Genomic DNA, 18,507 nt, shown 5'->3' with positions numbered 1-18,507 from the left:
AGAGCTGGGGGGGACTAATGGGACACATGGGGGTTGGGGAGGGAGCTAATGAGACACATGGGGGCTGGGGTGGGGGACTAATGGGACACATGGGGGCTGGGGGGGAACTAATGAGACACCTGGGGGGAACTAATGGGACACATGGGGGCTGGGGGAACTAATGGGACACATGGAGGCTTGGGGGAACTAATGGAAAACATGAAGGCTGGGGGGAACTAATGGGACAAATGGGGGAGACTAATGGGACGCATGGGGGAGACTAATGGGACACATGGGGGTTGGGGGAACTAATGGGGCACATGGGGGCTCGGGGGAACTAGTGGGACACATGGGACTGGGGGTTATAGGGACACATAAATGGCTGGGAGGGGGCATAGGCACACATGAAGGGCTGGGAGGGAGGTATAGAAATGCATGGATGGCTGGGAGGGGCTATAGGGACCTATGGAGGGATAATAAGGTCGGGGTAAAGAGACACATGGAGGGCTGGGGGGAATGGATTGAGACACATAGAGGGCTGGGATAATGGATTAAGAAACATGGAGGAATGGGGGGGGGGCTAATGAGACACATGTAAGGCTGGAGGGGTGGAATGAGATACATGGAGGGCTGGGCAGGGGGCTATAGGGACACATGGGGGATAATGAGACACATGGAGGCACACTATGCTGGCGCAATGCATTATGGGGCTGGTATAGAACTGTTTTTCATTCCCAGTCTGGCCCTGGCTGCCATGAACACTTCACAACCCCAAATAATCTTTCCACAAGAATTGAATTATAATGCATCTTCTTCAGAAGTAAAACACAACATGCACACTTTGCACAGTCAGGTGATCATTATGAAAGTCACACTGCATTCTGGGAGTTGAAAAGGCAGTTTCTTCCATTTCACCAAAGTGAGAATGCAAAGTGAATTTCAAATTTAAGGTCAAAATAGCTGACCTGGAAAAAATCTCTAACTCAGCTGTTCTTCCAGTTCAGATACTTTGGCCTTACATTTAAAACTATCTTTCCACTCTAGTGGATAACCCTGTAAATCATCTGCAGACACTGGCATTATTAAACTTCAAGTTCCATTTAGCTCCATTGAAAGTGAGTAAACATACTAATTGTAATTTGTATTTCAATAGATTGCTTGAGTTTCTAATTCCAACACCATAATTGAGAAATACAGTGTAATTGTTTATAACCACTGAGCAGCTCAATTCCTTTCTTTTATTTACTGTAAAAACAACCCAGGGGGCAACAGTTATCTAAAAACACCTACACATGGTATTACCAAAGGGAATTGAGTCTGCCATCTGGTCCTCAAATTCTAGCATTCTTTTGTGTAACATATAAATATCTGTGGGTTTTGTTTTCTGTAAAATGGCTACCCAAAAAGGAAATTGTAAACAAATAACGAGATTCGGCAACTAATGTTTCTTAGTAATGCAAACAATGTCAGCCTTCTTTAAAAATCTTTAAGTTAAAAGTGGTGTTAACATTATTGACACAAAGTAAAATATTAAATGTATTACAGATACTGTCTAGTCAAAAAAAAAAATTAAATTTAAAAAATGGTGCAAATTTAACCAGACAGTATATATAACTATCACTTATACCTGAATCATAATTTGTTGAATTAACTGTTTTTGTATTCTTTATACCACTGGCATCCTAGTGATAAATCCAACAAAGGATAATCAATGGTTTTAAATGATCAGATACAAGATCCCATGGTCACATCAGGTGAAATAATTGATAAACAATCTACTAGATGGTCATTTCAAATTTCAAACCATTTTTGAGATTTCTTTTAGATAACCAGCACCAAGGGAATCCACAATATTAAACTTAAACCGCTGATTAATAATTTTAATATTTTCTGATGAGTCTAACATTCTTGTATACAACTGGGCATTGCCTGCAATATGAACATAAAATATTGGCATAATATTAGTAGGTTCTGCCCTACTGGTAGCTAAAAGGATTTCAGCTCACATATGTTTTCTTTTTTTTTTCTGCAAATAATCTTCTGGTATATTCATACTCTATTTGAATATTGTTTATTTGCTAATCAAACATTATTTTACTATTATATTGAAATTAGATTTGGTATATTGGTAATAATAATAATAATAATAATAATAATAATAATAATAATAATAATAATAATAATAATAACAAAGTATTTAACCAGGAAAGGCACATTCAGATTACTCCTGTAATAATAATTTATTTTGAGTGTTTAAAGGGCAAGAAAGCTGTGTGATAGCATAAATGTACAATGATATAATAAAATACCTCTTGTAAAAAATTAACCCCTTAATGGCCATGCCATTTATCTCAGGATACCATGACATTTGCCTAAGTCCATTGCCATGTAAGGGTTATTATATTATTAGTACATTACCATACTTGCTACAGGTGTCTGAAACAACCCTTAACATTCCACAGTCTGTCTTTTGTTTTTGTCATAAATATGTTAAGATACCATTAATAATAATAATAATAATAATTAATAACAATGTTAATAATGTTTTCTTTACATGAGGCCATCATAAGATTGCATAATCACACAACCGTCTTTCTATTTTCAATTGTAATGTGAAACAAGACACAGATGAGACCTTCACTCCTCCATTATCACATTCCTGTGTTTTACAGTCACCACGAAGGGTATTTATGCTTTCTAAATAGTATGAGATGCGATGAAACTTGAGTACCAAAAATGCAACGGTCCCCAGGTATCATTTTAATAATTAAGATCACCAAGGCAACCAACATTCCAGCATCCAGAGCATCATTGTAAAAGACTTAGCTAATAGAGAACATTTCAACAGAGATTTCAATTCTTAAGATAAAACTTCACATTTGCAAATTGGTATTTTAAAAAAAGAAAGAAAAAAAACCCACAAAATTGACAGATTTAGGGGGGGTTTACAGCAGCTGATATATTTTAGGTATTTTAAATTAAGAGATTACTTGGTTTCTGACTGCTCTTCCAGCTTTTTCAAATATATTCTAGTTTTACTTATTAATGCAAGCATCCTTTGAGTGTATAAGCTTCTGGTGGAAATTAATTTTAATACCTAAGATTAGTGGAACACCTCCAGAGCTGTCAATCACACAGTACAATGGACAGTCACATCTGAAACCATCTGTTGCTTTGTAGGAATGAAAAGAGATCATCATGACCAGGGATACAAAAAGTTAAACACTTACCAAATGAAGTCAGTACAGTGGCTGCAAAAGGTAGGCTGCTTGAAGAATCTGGCAGTGAACTTGTGACTCTTGACCTCATGTACCAGTTTTTGCCTGAGAGCTCCCTTTCGACAAAAGAGAGGTTTCACAAAAGGCTGTTCCACATCTGATCCCGTACACACCTGAGCCATCTTGTCCAGATCGTTACTAGAATCAACTGTCTGCTTTCTGAATCCAGATACAACAGTATCAATAGGAATGGAATAAATCTGGAAAATACCTGGCAAATATGTAGGGAAGATAAGTAGAGTCTGGGAGTGCAGATCAGGGTTAGAGACAGATCAGAGAGATGCTAATAGCTGCACAGTGTGAGGAGCAGATCCTGGTAATGACTGTAGGGCAGCTGGAACAATGCGAGAGGGTGAGAGGGAGAGAGACAGACTGGATGCTGTTATCTTGCGTGAGAGATAGAAAAGGGCAGCTCTTGAACATATCCCTCAAAAGGAGGGACTTTTTTTCTCAGTATAATATAGCAAAGCAGGAGGAGTTCTCTTTAAAGGGATATACTTAGATGTCATAATGCACACAAGCTGGTGTGTGAGTGTGGCAACTTGGGAGTGAGTTGGTGCATGTATATATAGTTTTAACCCTTTTAGAATAGTACCAAAATGTTACGTTGTACTTCAAAGCAATACAACACAAATAACTTACTGTTGTGACATTCAGCAAAAGAATGATCAGATCATAGTTGTTTTTTTTTTTGCTTTTTGTTATTTTAAGTTACTGTTGTAGTGCTTTATTTGATCCTATTAACTGATTAAAAATTACTGTATAATTGATTTTATATATAGAATGGGAAAGGCACCTGCATTGTCTCACATTGGCTTGTTAAGAACATTTGTAGTATACAAAACATGTTTATACTAACATGAAATTTTAAAATGCAAGCATTCTGCAATTTCCATTTGCTTTATATATATATATATATATTTTTTTTTTGTCCAATTAATCATTCTATCAGTGCAACAAAAAGACCTGTGGTACACCATTGTTGCCATGGCAATTGTAGCCATTCCTTTCTATGCAATATCAATATCCGACTCTTGCTATGACAACCAAAACAACTGCAATACTTGCCTGGAATGGGCACAGAGCTGCTGAGGGAAGCTGAGATTGGCAACAAGGGAGATCAGGGGTCAGAGTAGTAGCTGGAAGAAGCTGAAAATGGCCACAAAGGATTGTGAATTTGATACAAAGGAATTTAACATTGCACAGATTGATGAGAGTACCAACTGAGCTGCAATAGCTGTATGTGTGGCTAGGTGTGTAAGAGGAAATTAAGAAGCAAAATTAAGTAGAAGTGGCAGTAAATGTTTGAAATGGTCAAGAGGCATGAAATGGAGGCTGTAATGGACAGATATGTTTGAAACAAGAAATTACGGCAGCAGAGCAGGATTAACCTTAGGGTGTCCTTATACTGCTGTCATGGGGGTCAAGGGCTAGACAATGGCTACAGAACCTTGAATGACCATCACCATCTCTATGTGAAGAATGGGGTGGGTCAAAATTGTAGGGATCTTTAGGATCTTATATCTTCTATGCATAGTAGGTCATAGATAGATTTAAAAAAAAACCTTCAGATAATGTCTTAAATAATACATGTACAAAAACAAACTAAGAGTGTTGTCCACCCTGGGTGACAAGTGGGGCTGTACAGAGTTCCAAACTTCCGATGGTCATTCTGTGTAGCTTTACAAACAGACCATGTTAGAAAAACTGCTTGATGCTTTGCTCAGTCAGAGAAAGCTGTTCTTGGCAAGCTGTGAGCATCCTTTCCGCAACTCCCTCATGCCCAGCCTGCTGGATTGGGGAGTTGGAATGGGGGTAGATGAAGCAATTATTCTACTGTGGTGCAAAGCAACATAAAAAAGGGGGATAAAAGGGAATTAAACAGACCTAAAAGGGGGTTTAAGTGGCATAAGAGGGGAGTTAAGAGGAGAGACAAGAGACAACAGGAGTTATGAGACACAAAAGAGAGAGGTAACAGGGGGTAATGGAGACATAAAAGAGGGGATAAAACAATATGGGGTTTGGGAGTGTGATGGAGCACCTGGGACCCCGACTGGGTACCTCTGCCAATCGATGCTTCCTAGCTGACGCTGAGGACCATAAACACCGCACATGACAACATAAGCACCGTAGACCCCAGGAACCGCCTCACCTTGGTTGGGGTCTCACCGTCCCTTCCCACCCTGGACCAAACTCCTGGATCCAGGGACTCAGTGGGAAGGCCTCTCCTCCAAGAGAGTATAGCTGTGAAGCTCTTACAAGAGCTAGTGGTATAGCTGTATACAATCACAAGACAAGGCTACGTGTTGAGGATTAAGCAGGAATGGTTTAATGGTAGCCACACTGACCTTTTATGACAGTCCCCATGCAAGGGTTATGCCCACATGGACCTTGTTGGGGATAGGGACACAAACTTACAAACCAATAATAACATACAATACAATAAGCCTTCCCCTTTACTTAGGAGATCATTGAGTCAAGCACTATACTAAACTCAATTTTTACAAAACACCCAAAATACCTAAAAACACATAAAATCCCCATAAAGTTACATCCCCTGATAGCCCTGATCTGGGTAACCAACATATCCAAAAATCACCCAGATCAGTTCAGGGGTTCAGAAATTTTATGGAAGTCATAGATTTTACCGACCGCAGGCATGGTCCCATAGCCAAAATTAGTTCCATAGAATCGCGACTAAGTGCCGCTGGGGAACCGACTGGGAACCGCGAAGTTTTCATGCCGAAAATAGTTCAAGGGCATTCGCGACTAAGTCCCCCTGAAGTCTATTCGCGGTTTAGGTCCATGTGAACAAGATAGCCGCCACCTCGTGGTCGTCCAAAGGAATTGCGGCCACCCAGATGAACACTTAGACCAATTGCAACAATGTATCGATTAAGAGAAACAAATGGGCAAAAGGGGTAGTAAGATACAAGAAGGGGGGTAAAGACGCAAAAGAAGGTTAAAAGGGAGGCAAGACACATAACGTGGGGGTTAGATATGCAAAAAAGGGGGTAGGATAAACAAAAGGGTGATGCAGTTAAGAGAACCCATGTGGTAAAGGGAAGTGAAGAGGCACACACGGTGTTACAAATTGCTATTTGTAACTGGCCCTTTAAATGATAAACTGCCATTTATCACTGGGCATTGGAGAAGCCTGTTTGCCAGCCTCCTTCCTCATGACTATGGCCCCTGGAAGATTGTGCCCCTGAAAACTTATTAACTTTTATTGGGTGTGTATGGCCCTTTAAGAACTGTCTGGGGACATATTGTGACTTTGGTGAACCATGCCTCTTTAAGACTATGTCCCCAGACCTGTAAAATAACTTGTCCCTGGCTTTCTCCCTCTTGGTTCAGTAAATAGGGCTTACTGAACCAAGTACCACACAGGCGGACCACCCAGAAGTGGAAGTGTGCAGGCAATTTACCTCCCAGGCTGTGAGGTTACTGCAGTCTAATTGCCGACCGCTGGGTGGTCGCCAATTCGACAGTCGAACACGTGGCGGCGGCCATCTTTGTTCATTCGAACGCGGTCAGCGGTGTATGCTAAAGATTCTGTGGAACTAAAATCGGATGCGCAACTGCACGAACACCACTGACCCTTACCTTCTTCCATACTGAACTTGCAGCTCCAGAGACTAAGTCCCTTGAAATTGACCGACCGCACAGCCCAAATCTATGGAACTGTTTTGGGCAGGAAATTGTGCTTGCGGTCGGTCATAAAGGACTTCCACTTAACTTTTGATCCGCTGGAGGGATTTGTATGATTTTTGGAAGTGTTTATGTTTGATGTATGCTGAGTTTAAATATGTAATTTTTATTGAATGTATGGTTTTAAAGTTACAGTGTATGTGTAAAAACTGTATTTTTACTGTCTGTAATAATTATGTTAACTGCTTATCTGAGGGGAGGGGATGTGTGGGTTGTACTGTTATTTGATTGGTTATTTTATGCCTCCCCCTGGATGTGTTCTGTATGTGCACAACCGTAATAAAAACCAGGCTGGGTGTGCCAGCACCTCAGACCTCTTCTGACCCTCAATACGTAGCCTTGTCTCGTTATTGGAGGGAACTGCTATATCACACTGGGGATTGCTATGCTCTGCATATTCCCCTGAGCTTTAATCACTTAGCTCTTTTAAGAGCTGGTTCCGGATACGCTCTTCTGGAGGAGAGGTCTTCCCCACACGGTCCTGGAGGACAGAAGCCGACCCAGGGTGGAAGGAAGACGGCGAGGCTCCAGTTAAGCTTCGGCGGTTGTGGAGTCTGCGGTGGCTGTGGTGTCCGGTGCGGTGCTTGTGGTCCTCGGCGCAAGCTAGGAAGCGTCCATCAATGGAGGGTACTCGGTCGGAGTACACGGAGCTCTGTTACACACGGGAATAAGAAATGATTAAGAATAACACTCAAGGAGGATCACAAGATACAGACGGGTGAAGAATAGTCCTGAACAACACAAAAAAAATTACAATTCCAGGTGGGCAACATACAGTTTCACTCCTGGTGCTAAGTAACCTAGGTATGCTCCTGAAGCGCAGTCATGTTTCTGCAGAGCTCTGTTTGCCTTTGGCTTTCATAGAAAATATTCTGCTTCTTTTTACCAACATTATCAAAATTACTTACTTCCAGTATCTCTTAGCATGTAGTGAAGAAATTCAAATATAGAGGGTCATATGTGTCCCAGGATATTGGAGACTGTCTCCTGAGAGCCCAAAGGTGTAAAATGCTCCTGATGGGAGAGATAGATTCAGTGACATCAGAGGAGTAACCCACAATTTTGGCTGATCCAGTATCTACCATCAGAGAACTGGGGTCAACTCTCCTTGAAGAGAATGCTCTTACACAATCCGCCAAGGCAGATTTCTAACATTTACTACAAGATAACTAGCCTTGTTTACAGCCGAAATTGTAGTACTACAAACAGCTTCACACACTTAAAGGCTGATTTAGGCCTGCAAAAGAAGACTTTACCTGGTCAAATATTTTGATAGTATTATCATTATCAACTATCTTACTTTGGGCATTAAACATCACGTACCAGTGTTTGTAAGACGACACAAAACTAGATAATGTAACACAGTATGAGCAGTATATTACTTCTTTATAGAGAAATTTTAGTAAATTAGGGGGTGGGCAATAAACCGTCAGATGAGATTTAATGTAGATAAATACAAATGTATGCACTTTGGATATGGAATGATCAAGCAACTATACCCAAAATGGTACAGAGTTACAGAAAACAATACATGAGAAGAACATGGGAATAATTATAGACACGGACTGCAGAAAATGTGCAATAACAATCAGCAGTTATGAAACCTACAAAGCAAGCCATGTATACAAATGGGTTTTAATCCCTCAGTGACAACCACTTTACCATGTTCATCATCTACATCATCACTTATGTACTTGGTGACAAACAATGTTCACTATACATCATCTGTCAAAAGTGCTATTTAAAAACTGGTCACAACAATTGTTAGATCTTGCAAACCACCAGAACAGCAATCTCCATCTCGCCATTGCGGGAACACCTATTTTTTATAGAGCATATTGTGATCACTGTCATTGAAGCATGTACCATGGTATTACTGAAAGCCTTATCAACTTTCATTTACACAGCACAGAATCACTGTGACAGTCAGTCTCAGCAATTCTAGGCCATGACTGCAAACTGACACCCAGCTACTGCTGCAGTGAATGTCAGGATCAGCTGTCAGTGACATATTACTGTACTGTCTCAGCAAAGGGTTCCCAGTAATAATAACTGAAAACCAATTGGGAGCCAGTTACTGTGGACGACAAGCATTAACAAAATGTGTCATATCATATATGTCCAGGACACACTTGAAAACGAGATAAATATCAATGTAAATTTCCTGGTAAAATATTTTATAAATAAATATTTTTTTCCTAGTCACTTACAGTGATTAATCAGCATGTGGGCCAAACTACTGAACAGTGTACAAAGTAGGATTAGTTTTTGCTGGGGTTAAGGTCAGACAGAATTAGGGTTAAAGGGACACTATAGTCACCCAGACTACTTTAGCTCAATGAAGTGGTCTGGGTGCCAGATCCCTCAGGTTTTAACCCATCAGATATAAACATAGAGAAACTGCTATGTTTACATTCGGAGTTAATCCAGCCTCTAGTGGCTGTCTTCCTGACAGACACTAGAGGTGCATCTGCGACGCTGGATGCAAATTTCGCATTCCATTGCGCAGAGCGTCCATATGGACACTTTGAATGCGCGCGCAGCACTTGCCGCGCATGCGCATCCGGCTCCACTGACGTCGGATGGCGGAGATGACGTCGGAGTGGGAGGAGAGGTCACCAGCCCGGCACTGGAATAGGGTAAGCTGCTGAAGGGGTTTTAACCACGGGAGGGGGATCCTGAGAGTGGGGACACCCTCAGGGCACCATAGTGTCAGGAAAACCGCTTTGTTTTCCTGACACTATAGTAATCCTTTAAATAGGCCTAATGTTATATATGATTAGGATTAGCAAGGGTTAATTAGCATAAGGGTTTTCATAGTAACAGCAAAGTTTGTCGATGTTCATATAGTGACACAGATAGTGTCATTTTACCAGAGAGCATGTCTGGAAAACAACAAAGTGGCCTGACAATATTAGTGCATGTCTGTTATTTGATCCCATTAGTTCCCCATAAACCTGTAAATAGAATATGTGGTATATTTGCATGGAAGAAAAAGCAGGATGCACCTTTGAGGTGCTTGAGCTATGACCATTAACTTTCTTTATACAGTATTGGTATAAACATTTTAAAATCAAATGAAATTCAACAGGATTTGCTAATAAAACAAAGCCAAATGAAAAGGCTGTAAATGCCCTACATTTAATAGCTCAACATGTCTTCTTTTGAAAATTGTATACTATAATTGGGATAAAACTACAACTAGGTACTGCTTTTTTCCCCAAATGTAGCATGAGCCCAATAATTCAATTGATGAAAATTAGACATTTATTAAAAGGAACACACCAGACTCTTAAAGCACTTTAGCATGCTGGACTGCTTTAGTTGTGAAGAGTGTGTCCTTTGTTTTTCATTTTACAAAAAGTGCAGATTTCAAAAGAAATTGGCATTTTATAAATTAACCAAGAGCTAAACTCAAGAGGCAGGAAATTCCCCAGAGTACCTTGCAAAGACTTCTCATTGAGTTGCATTGGAAAATCTGTGTGTGGATAGCCAGTCTGTGCAGGAGAATAAAGGTAGGGCTTGCAAAGACTGCAGGCAAGATGTCCAAAGCTTTTGCAGCCTCTTTTGTTATATGCTCCCAATGAAAAATGAAATAGTTTATAATTAAATGCATGCAGGTTTCTTTGGGGGCACAGCTACTAAATAGCAATCCTTATTTTTTTTAAACCTTTTATTCTTCCTTAGACTTAGATTTAATATTAACAAAAGAAAGGATAAAACCAAACACAAGGAGCTACCTTGAACGAAAAGCTGCCTCCCTACAGGCACACTCCAAAAGCCTGTGAAGACAAAATATACACACAAAAAAGGTGGAAATAAATCACACCTAATGGGGGCGCTAATCGCAAGGAATAAAAGGTACCCTTGTAAGGAATAGTGAAGCAATAAAACTCTATATACAATAGAGTAATCTCTTAGAAAAAATTAGCTTTATTCTGCATCACAGTGCAGTAAAACCATGTAAAAAAACATAAAAACAAGATATAATAATCTCCAATATACAAATAATACACAGTGAACAGTCCTATTATGAGACCTGGGAAAAAAAAGGCCCTGCATAAACCACTATATAACCAGAGTGAAGTGTAAGATAGACTGAGCAGCTCCTGGTCGCGACCTCCAGGGCTGAAATATACTTGCAACTCGGTCAGTGGTAATGATGTTAAGGTCTCTGGACGTCGGCTGGATGATAGATGTGGCTCAACGCGTTTCGTCCCGCTGTATTCGGGACTTCCTCAGGAGCTGTCCCGGAAAGAACAGAGGCCATCCACAGCTCCTGAGGAAGTCCCGAATACAGCGGGACGAAACGCGTTGAGCCACATCTATCATCCAGCCGACGTCCAGAGACCTTAACATCATTACCACTGACCGAGTTGCAAGTATATTTCAGCCCTGGAGGTCGCGACCAGGAGCTGCTCAGTCTATCTTACACTTCACTCTGGTTATATAGTGGTTTATGCAGGGCCTTTTTTTCCCAGGTCTCATAATAGGACTGTTCACTGTGTATTATTTGTATATTGGAGATTATTATATCTTGTTTTTATGTTTTTTTACATGGTTTTACTGCACTGTGATGCAGAATAAAGCTAATTTTTTCTAAGAGATTACTCTATTGTATATAGAGTTTTATTGCTTCACTATTCCTTACAAGGGTACCTTTTATTCCTTGCGATTAGCGCCCCCATTAGGTGTGATTTATTTCCACCTTTTTTGTGTGTTAGATTTAATATTGTTGGATAAGCTTTCCAAATTATTTAATCTTTTTAAATAAACTTAAAAAAAAATATTGAAATTTCAAAAAAATATATATTATATATAAAATGTAGAAAAATACAACATTAAAATATATTCAATAATATTAGATTTAAAAGTTTATAAAAAATCTGAAATAATTTGGAAAACTTATCCAACAACATTGGATTACCTTATTATACTTACCTATCTATATAGAAAGCACTACTGCCTGTTTTTTTGTCATTCCATACAATCTACCTCATCGTTATCCAGTTGTGATTTACTATCATTCTACTGTGTACCAAAACCAGAGGGATATCCTGCAAGTGGGGATTGCATACCACTGCATGCTGTTTTACCTAGAGCTGGTTATAGCTCTACCATATGTGAGTTGACATATTTTCTAAGTTTAGTTTGTCCTAATACGTATTACCATATTGCACTATTGATTTGCCTCTCTTTTTGCTTCCTTTTCATATACTGCTATTAAACAAAGCTACAAAAAAGTCCCATACCAGGACTAGAAGATCTATTGCCACATTCGAGACTGTGCCATACCATTTGGTAATTTTTATTCTTTCAAGTTTTATAACCTGTGTGTTTTTTATTGTTCTTATTGCTTTTATTTCTCTTATTATTATATACTATTGTGTTTGGAGTATTTGTCTTGGTGCTACCTGTATATTGTTGTTAAACATTTAATCCAGGCCTATGTATTATGTGTAGGTATGGAGTGTTAGAATGGACTGGACTATCAGTCATTTAAAAGACAATATATAGTATATAATAAGTACAAGTACACTTGAATTATGGTGGAAGGAACACATAACGAAATTGCTCTCAGCAAAGATCTCAAACACACAGAATTTCAGGTAAACTTTCATCAAGAGGCAGCTAATTCACATACATTTTTTTTATAATTTTGCCTCTTCGTAAATTAATCATTAGAGTCCACCTTTAATATAGAGTTCAATTTTGGGTTCTTGTTTTAAAGCATATTAAAGAGCTAAAACTGAAGCTGTCTGTGCTGCTGGAGCAGATGGAGATAACCTGTTCCCATTCTGAACACTAGCATTATTTATGTCTGTGTGTTCTTCCATTATATCCCTGAATATGTGTGTATTCACTTTTTGCTAAACTAGCTGGGAATGGGGACAGTCAACAGCCATGAACCTATTAGGAAAGAGGCCAATGCAGAGAAGCCATTATTCAACTTCACAATGACATACAGAGAAGTGGGAACAAATTATGCCTGCTGATTTGTCAAAGTGTGACCTGTAGAAACTGCTCAAGTATTTGTGACAAGTCAGGCTGGGATTTGCCATTGTAACAGTGTTTGGAAGGGCACCACTAATAACTGTAAAGTATACAATCTGGCCATCTGAAGCCTAATTATTTGGTATTTGGCTCCAGAACATGTAACTGGGCTTGACTTGGGTTGGCTTGAAAGCAAACTACTTGCTCCAGGAAAAGCGATCACTCTGGCCCAGAGAATGTGACTAAGACAATTCCTGAAAATAAAGAAAGAGTTTTGGCTCCAGAAAGAAAACATTATTAGTGCATAACTGGGCCAAGAAAACATGCTACTTTTTTTTTTTTTAATAAATCAAAGGTTTCATAGATTTTTTACCGAGAATATAGATCTTACAGGGAAGTGCAAAGAAAAAATAAATAAAAAGTGTATAAATCAAGGACAATTAGAATAACATGGAGGCTCGCTCGACTCATCAATAACAAGGCTGTGCAGGGTCTCGGTTCAAATTGCTTTCCATCAGTAATATCAACATCAGGAATGCGACTAGGCAGCGTGTGGCATGTAGGTTTACAAGAACTGTGGAAGGGTGGTGAACTTTATATCCTCAATGACCCAATGCTGGCTACAGTTGTGATGAGCAGTCTCGTCAGTCATCTGCTCGTCAACTATTGTTTGTTTTAAGCTTTAAGAACAGAGTCATATGTCTTGCATCAGTGTTAGGGAAGTCTTCACCAAATGTACTGCAAGGGTCGATAGGCATGAGCATTCCTGCTAATATTACAAGCAGTTTGAGTTCGCCAGTCACATCCCTACAGCTGTACCTCGAGGGGTAAGAGTTTGCAACAATGTGTAGTGACTGGCACATGGCAGGGGATTCTCCAGTTCCAAGCCTGAATTCGTATGGCAGCCAGTATTCGAAAACAAAGACGAGAGGCCTGCGTGTTAGTGGACAGGTATTAAGCAAAGGTTAGGTAAGGAAAAATACAGATGAAGAGAAACAAGGTGCAAGATGCATGTGGAATTCCTGGCACCTCGTTAATTAGCAACGCTCATGCCTCCTCCATTCTCCGTTTGCGCAAGGTATGCATATCATGGGTACCAGTGCTCAGCACTTTGACCCAAAAGCTCAGTTTGCTTGGCTTTTGCGAAATGTATCTCTTCAACCTGCTGTAAAAATTATTCTATGGTTGTGGGGTGCAGGGCCGGCCCTAGGCAATTAGGTGCCCTGTGCGAAAAGTCTTTATGGCGCCCCACCCCCTACCAAGTTGCCTGAATACAGTAACACACACAGACACCAGGGACGTGTGTATCGCGAGGCAAACAAGGCATCTGCCTTGGGAAGCACTTTGAAGGGGGCGGCAAAAAAAGCCACCCCCAAACGCCCTTGCTTGCCTTGCGTCCTGGAGGGCTCAAGAGCTGGCCAGCTGGCCACCTTTGAGCCCCTCCAAGGCTGGCAGCGGGCAGCGAAGGAGCATACTCACCTGAGCTTTTCCTGCTCAGCTCCCTCCGCGCCGCTTAATGAAGCCGGGAGCTGGAATATGACGTCAGTCCGGCTCCCGGCATCACTAAGCGCTGCCTACTCAGCCTGTGCGCCCCCTGCCTGCCCGCCCAGCAGCCACACAGGACTGCAGGTAAGAAATCCACTCCAGCTCTCCAAGGGAGGCTGGGTGGATTTAAAATAAAATTTAAAAAATATTAGTTTTTGAGTGTTAGTGGAAATGTCTGTGTGTGTGTGTGTGTGTCTGTGAGTGTGTATGTCTAAGTGAATGTGTGTGTGTCTGTGAGTGAATGTGTGTGTGTGTCTGTGTCTGTAAGTGTGTAAGTGCGTGTGTGTCTGTAAGTGAATGTGTGTGTGTCTGTAAGTGTTTATGTGTGTGTGTCTGTGAGTGTGTATGTGTCGGTCAGTGAGTGTGTATGTGTCGGTCAATGGGGGCATGCATCTTTCAGTGAGTGCGTATGTCAGTGAGAGTGTGCATATGTCAGTGTGTGTCCTAGTAATAGTGTGTGTGTGTATGTCATTGTTTGTCAGTGTATATGAGTGTGTGTCTGTCAGTGAGTGTGCGCCTGTCAGTGAGTGAGCGTCTGTCAGTCAAAGTGTGGCCTTGACAGATGCTCACTCACTCGGTTACAGGCATGTACACACACACACACTCACTCAGTTAAAGGCAGTCACACATAAAGACAGGCACACACAATGGCACAGCTACAGTGACACACACAATTAGAGTCACACACAGACAGTCACACAAACACAGGCAGTCACATACACAGACAGTCACACACACACACAGACAGACAGTTATTCACACACAAAGGCAGTCACACACACACAGACAGACAGTTACACACAGACAGACACACACAGGCAGGCAGTCACACACACCGGCAGGCAGAGAGTCACACACACAGGCAGGCAGTCACACAGACAGACAGTCACACACAGACAGACAGACAGTCACACACACAGACAGACAGTCAAACACACACACACACACACACACACACACACACACTTACCTCTTTCCAGTGAATGCAGTTGGCTGATGGGGAAGCAGGGACTCCTTCCCTCTTCCTGTGCAGCAGGGGCTTTGGGAGGTATTAGACCCGCCTCCGCCTCGCGATAAGCCCCCCCCCCCTCGTTCGGTAAGCCCCTCAACCTCTACCGAGATTTTTTTTATTTTAATAGACCCGGGTGGAGAATAATTAATCCTCCACCCGGGTACCTGCTTTAGCTCCCCTGCACTCCAGGCCATGTGCGAGCTGTGTCGGCCACAGGGCACCCCCTGCTCCATGTCACCCTGTGCGGACGCACAGCTTGCACACTCCTAAGGCCGGCCCTGGTGGGGTGCGTCTGCTTCCAAAGGACAGGTATCAAAGATTTGGCCGTGTTTAGCAGGTGTCTCAGAATACATTTTTTATATTTAGAGAGTGGTAGATCAGTTGTGTGTAAAAGCACATTCTCAATGCAAAATCGTGGGGGTTCACCCAAAATCTCTATCACTACTCTTTTGACCTCATTTCATTATGGTTTTATCCTAGTGCAGTTCCACCATATATGTCATAGAACAGCAGAACCGACAGCAGAATTACACCTCCAGCAATTGTCTTGGATCGCAGGGAAGATTCGGTGAAGGATAGATGGAGTACGAGCAGTTTCCCTCCTTTCTGTAGCATGCAAATAGAAGAAAGCATTTGTGCGTTGCAGAGTCCGTAAATGTTTATGTTCCTGAACATCTGCTAACTGACGGTGAACGGTTATCAAGTCCCTATATGTATTTTCCTGTTGGGTCCTTTTGTAAAAAGCTTCAAGTTGGGTTATATTTTCTGAGAGTTAAGCCCTTTGCTGTCTGGTCTCCTCTTTCTAACAAGCTGCTAGTTTGATAAAGTAAAGGGAAGGGGTGCCCACAGTGACAGTAAGGTGAAAGTGAGCTCTTACACTTAAGTGAAGGAATCCCTTAACCTTCACAACGTAGTTGTGTTTGCTTTAGTTTGATAAAGTGCCTGCTGAGGACACTTGTATGGGCCTCCAAAGGCATCACATCTGACATTCCTTCAGTGGCATTCTCCACAAAGTATTGTTTTAATTATTGTTCCTGCATCACCAGGTCGATCAGCAGTAATTCTTTGAGCTTCCAAGCTATTCAGGTAGGACGAAAAAAAGGCGATTCCATCAATACTGTAATGGAGCAGGGATCAGACCATGGTGATGATACTATATTTGAATTCTGTAGGTGTGTCCTTCCTGATGGACGGAAAAATAATCAATGCGTATATTTCTTTGATGGAGTGTAGTCTTGCCCTTCCGGTTAGAGGGCTCTATTTGCCAGTTGCGAGATGCTACTGTGGCCAGTAGTGTTGTCGCGAACTCGAAATTTTTGGTTCGCGAACGGCGAACGCGAACTTCCGCAAATGTTCGCAAACCGGCGAACCGCGCGAACCGCCATTGACTTCAATGGGCAGGCGAATTTTAAAACCAACAGGGACTCTTTCTGGCCACAAAAGTGATGGAAAAGTTGTTTCAAGGGGACTAACACCTGGACTGTGGCATGCCGAAGGGGGATCCATGGCAAAACTCCCATGGAAAATTGCACAGTTGATGCAGAGTCTGCTTTTAATCCATAAAGGGCAGAAATCACCTAACATTGACACCTGTCCTCAAAGCCCTGCCCTGATACACACTGACACAGAGCAGAATAGAGACTGTTCCCCGTCCTCAGAGACCATGATACACACTGACACAGAGCAGAATAGAGACTGTTACCCCTACATAGGGTCACTTGGCAGATATGGCGGGGTCGTGGGAGGGGGAGGATGACTTTCACCTCTTCCCCTGTTAGATTCCCGTTGTGCTGTGACATCACCCTTATACGCTGTGTAAAGCATACTATTTAATTTGATCAGCATGGCCACTTGAGTTTTTATAGTTTTCACGCTGCTTGTAGTTTATATATGGGTCACAAAAATCAAACAAACGATAAAGTAAACGTGTAAGGATTCAGAATATTCTTTCAAACCCTTACACATTGTGTGTACGTATTTTTTGTCTTAAGTTTGTGGCTTTAAAGAGGTTTACGTTGTTTCTATGATGTGCATAACATGTTCTTGTAAATGTTTGTAAAATTTTTCCTGGAATTGTAATTTTTCAATCTGAATAAAGATAGTCCAATCCCTGATACACACTGACACAGAGCAGAATAGGGACTGTTCCCCCTACATAGGGTCACTTGGCACATATGGATTGACACCTATCCTAATGATCCCTGATACACACTGACACAGAGCAGAATAGAGACTGTTCCCCCTACATAGGGTCACTTGGCAGATATGGATTGACACCTGTCCTCAAAACCCCTGATACACACTGACACAGAGCAGAATAGGGACTGTTCCCCCTACATAGGGTCACTTGGCAGATATGGATTGACACCTATCCTAATGATCCCTGATACACACTGACACAGAGCAGAATAGAGACTGTTCCCCCTACATAGGGTCACTTGGCAGATATGGATTGACACCTGTCCTCAAAACCCCTGATACACACTGACACAGAGCAGAATAGAGACTGTTCCCTGTCCACAGAGACCATGATACACACTGACACAGAGCAGAATAGAGACTGTTCACCGTCCACAGAGACCATGATACACACTGACACAGAGCAGAATAGAGACTGTCCCCCCTACATAGGGTCACTTGGCAGGTATGGATTGACACCTGTCCTCAAAGCCCCTGATACACACCGACACAGAGCAGAGTAGGGACTGTTCCTCCTACATAGGGTCACTTGGCAGATATGGATTGACACCTGTCCTCAAAACCCCTGATACACACTGACACAGAGCAGAATAGGGACTGTTCCCCCTACATAGGGTCACTTGGCAGATATGGATTGACACCTGTCCTCAAAACCCCTGATACACACTGACACAGAGCAGAATAGAGACTGTTCCCTGTCCACAGAGACCATGATACACACTGACACAGAGCAGAATAGAGACTGTTCATTGTCCACAGAGACCATGATACACACTGACACAGAGCAGA

At 41.6% G+C, this 18,507-nt stretch overlaps 1 protein-coding gene across 1 annotated transcript in view; it reads right to left on the bottom strand.

Moving 5' to 3' along the window:
- PRKCG (protein kinase C gamma) overlaps positions 1-3,672 on the bottom strand; it is a 447,474-nt gene extending 443,802 nt beyond the window's left edge. Inside the window, exon 1 of the mRNA XM_063436266.1 lies at positions 3,210-3,672. Within this exon, the coding sequence (XP_063292336.1) occupies positions 3,210-3,379 (170 nt within the window). The 5' untranslated portion in view covers positions 3,380-3,672. The remainder of the gene's footprint in view (positions 1-3,209) is intronic.
- Between the last annotated feature and the right edge of the window lie 14,835 nt (positions 3,673-18,507).

The sequence above is a fragment of the Pelobates fuscus genome, chromosome 11 (assembly GCF_036172605.1).
Source record: "Pelobates fuscus isolate aPelFus1 chromosome 11, aPelFus1.pri, whole genome shotgun sequence".
NCBI lineage: Eukaryota > Metazoa > Chordata > Amphibia > Anura > Pelobatidae > Pelobates > Pelobates fuscus.
The sequence above is the reverse complement of the archived record's forward strand: the minus strand, read 5'-3'. Positions and strand labels throughout refer to the sequence as shown.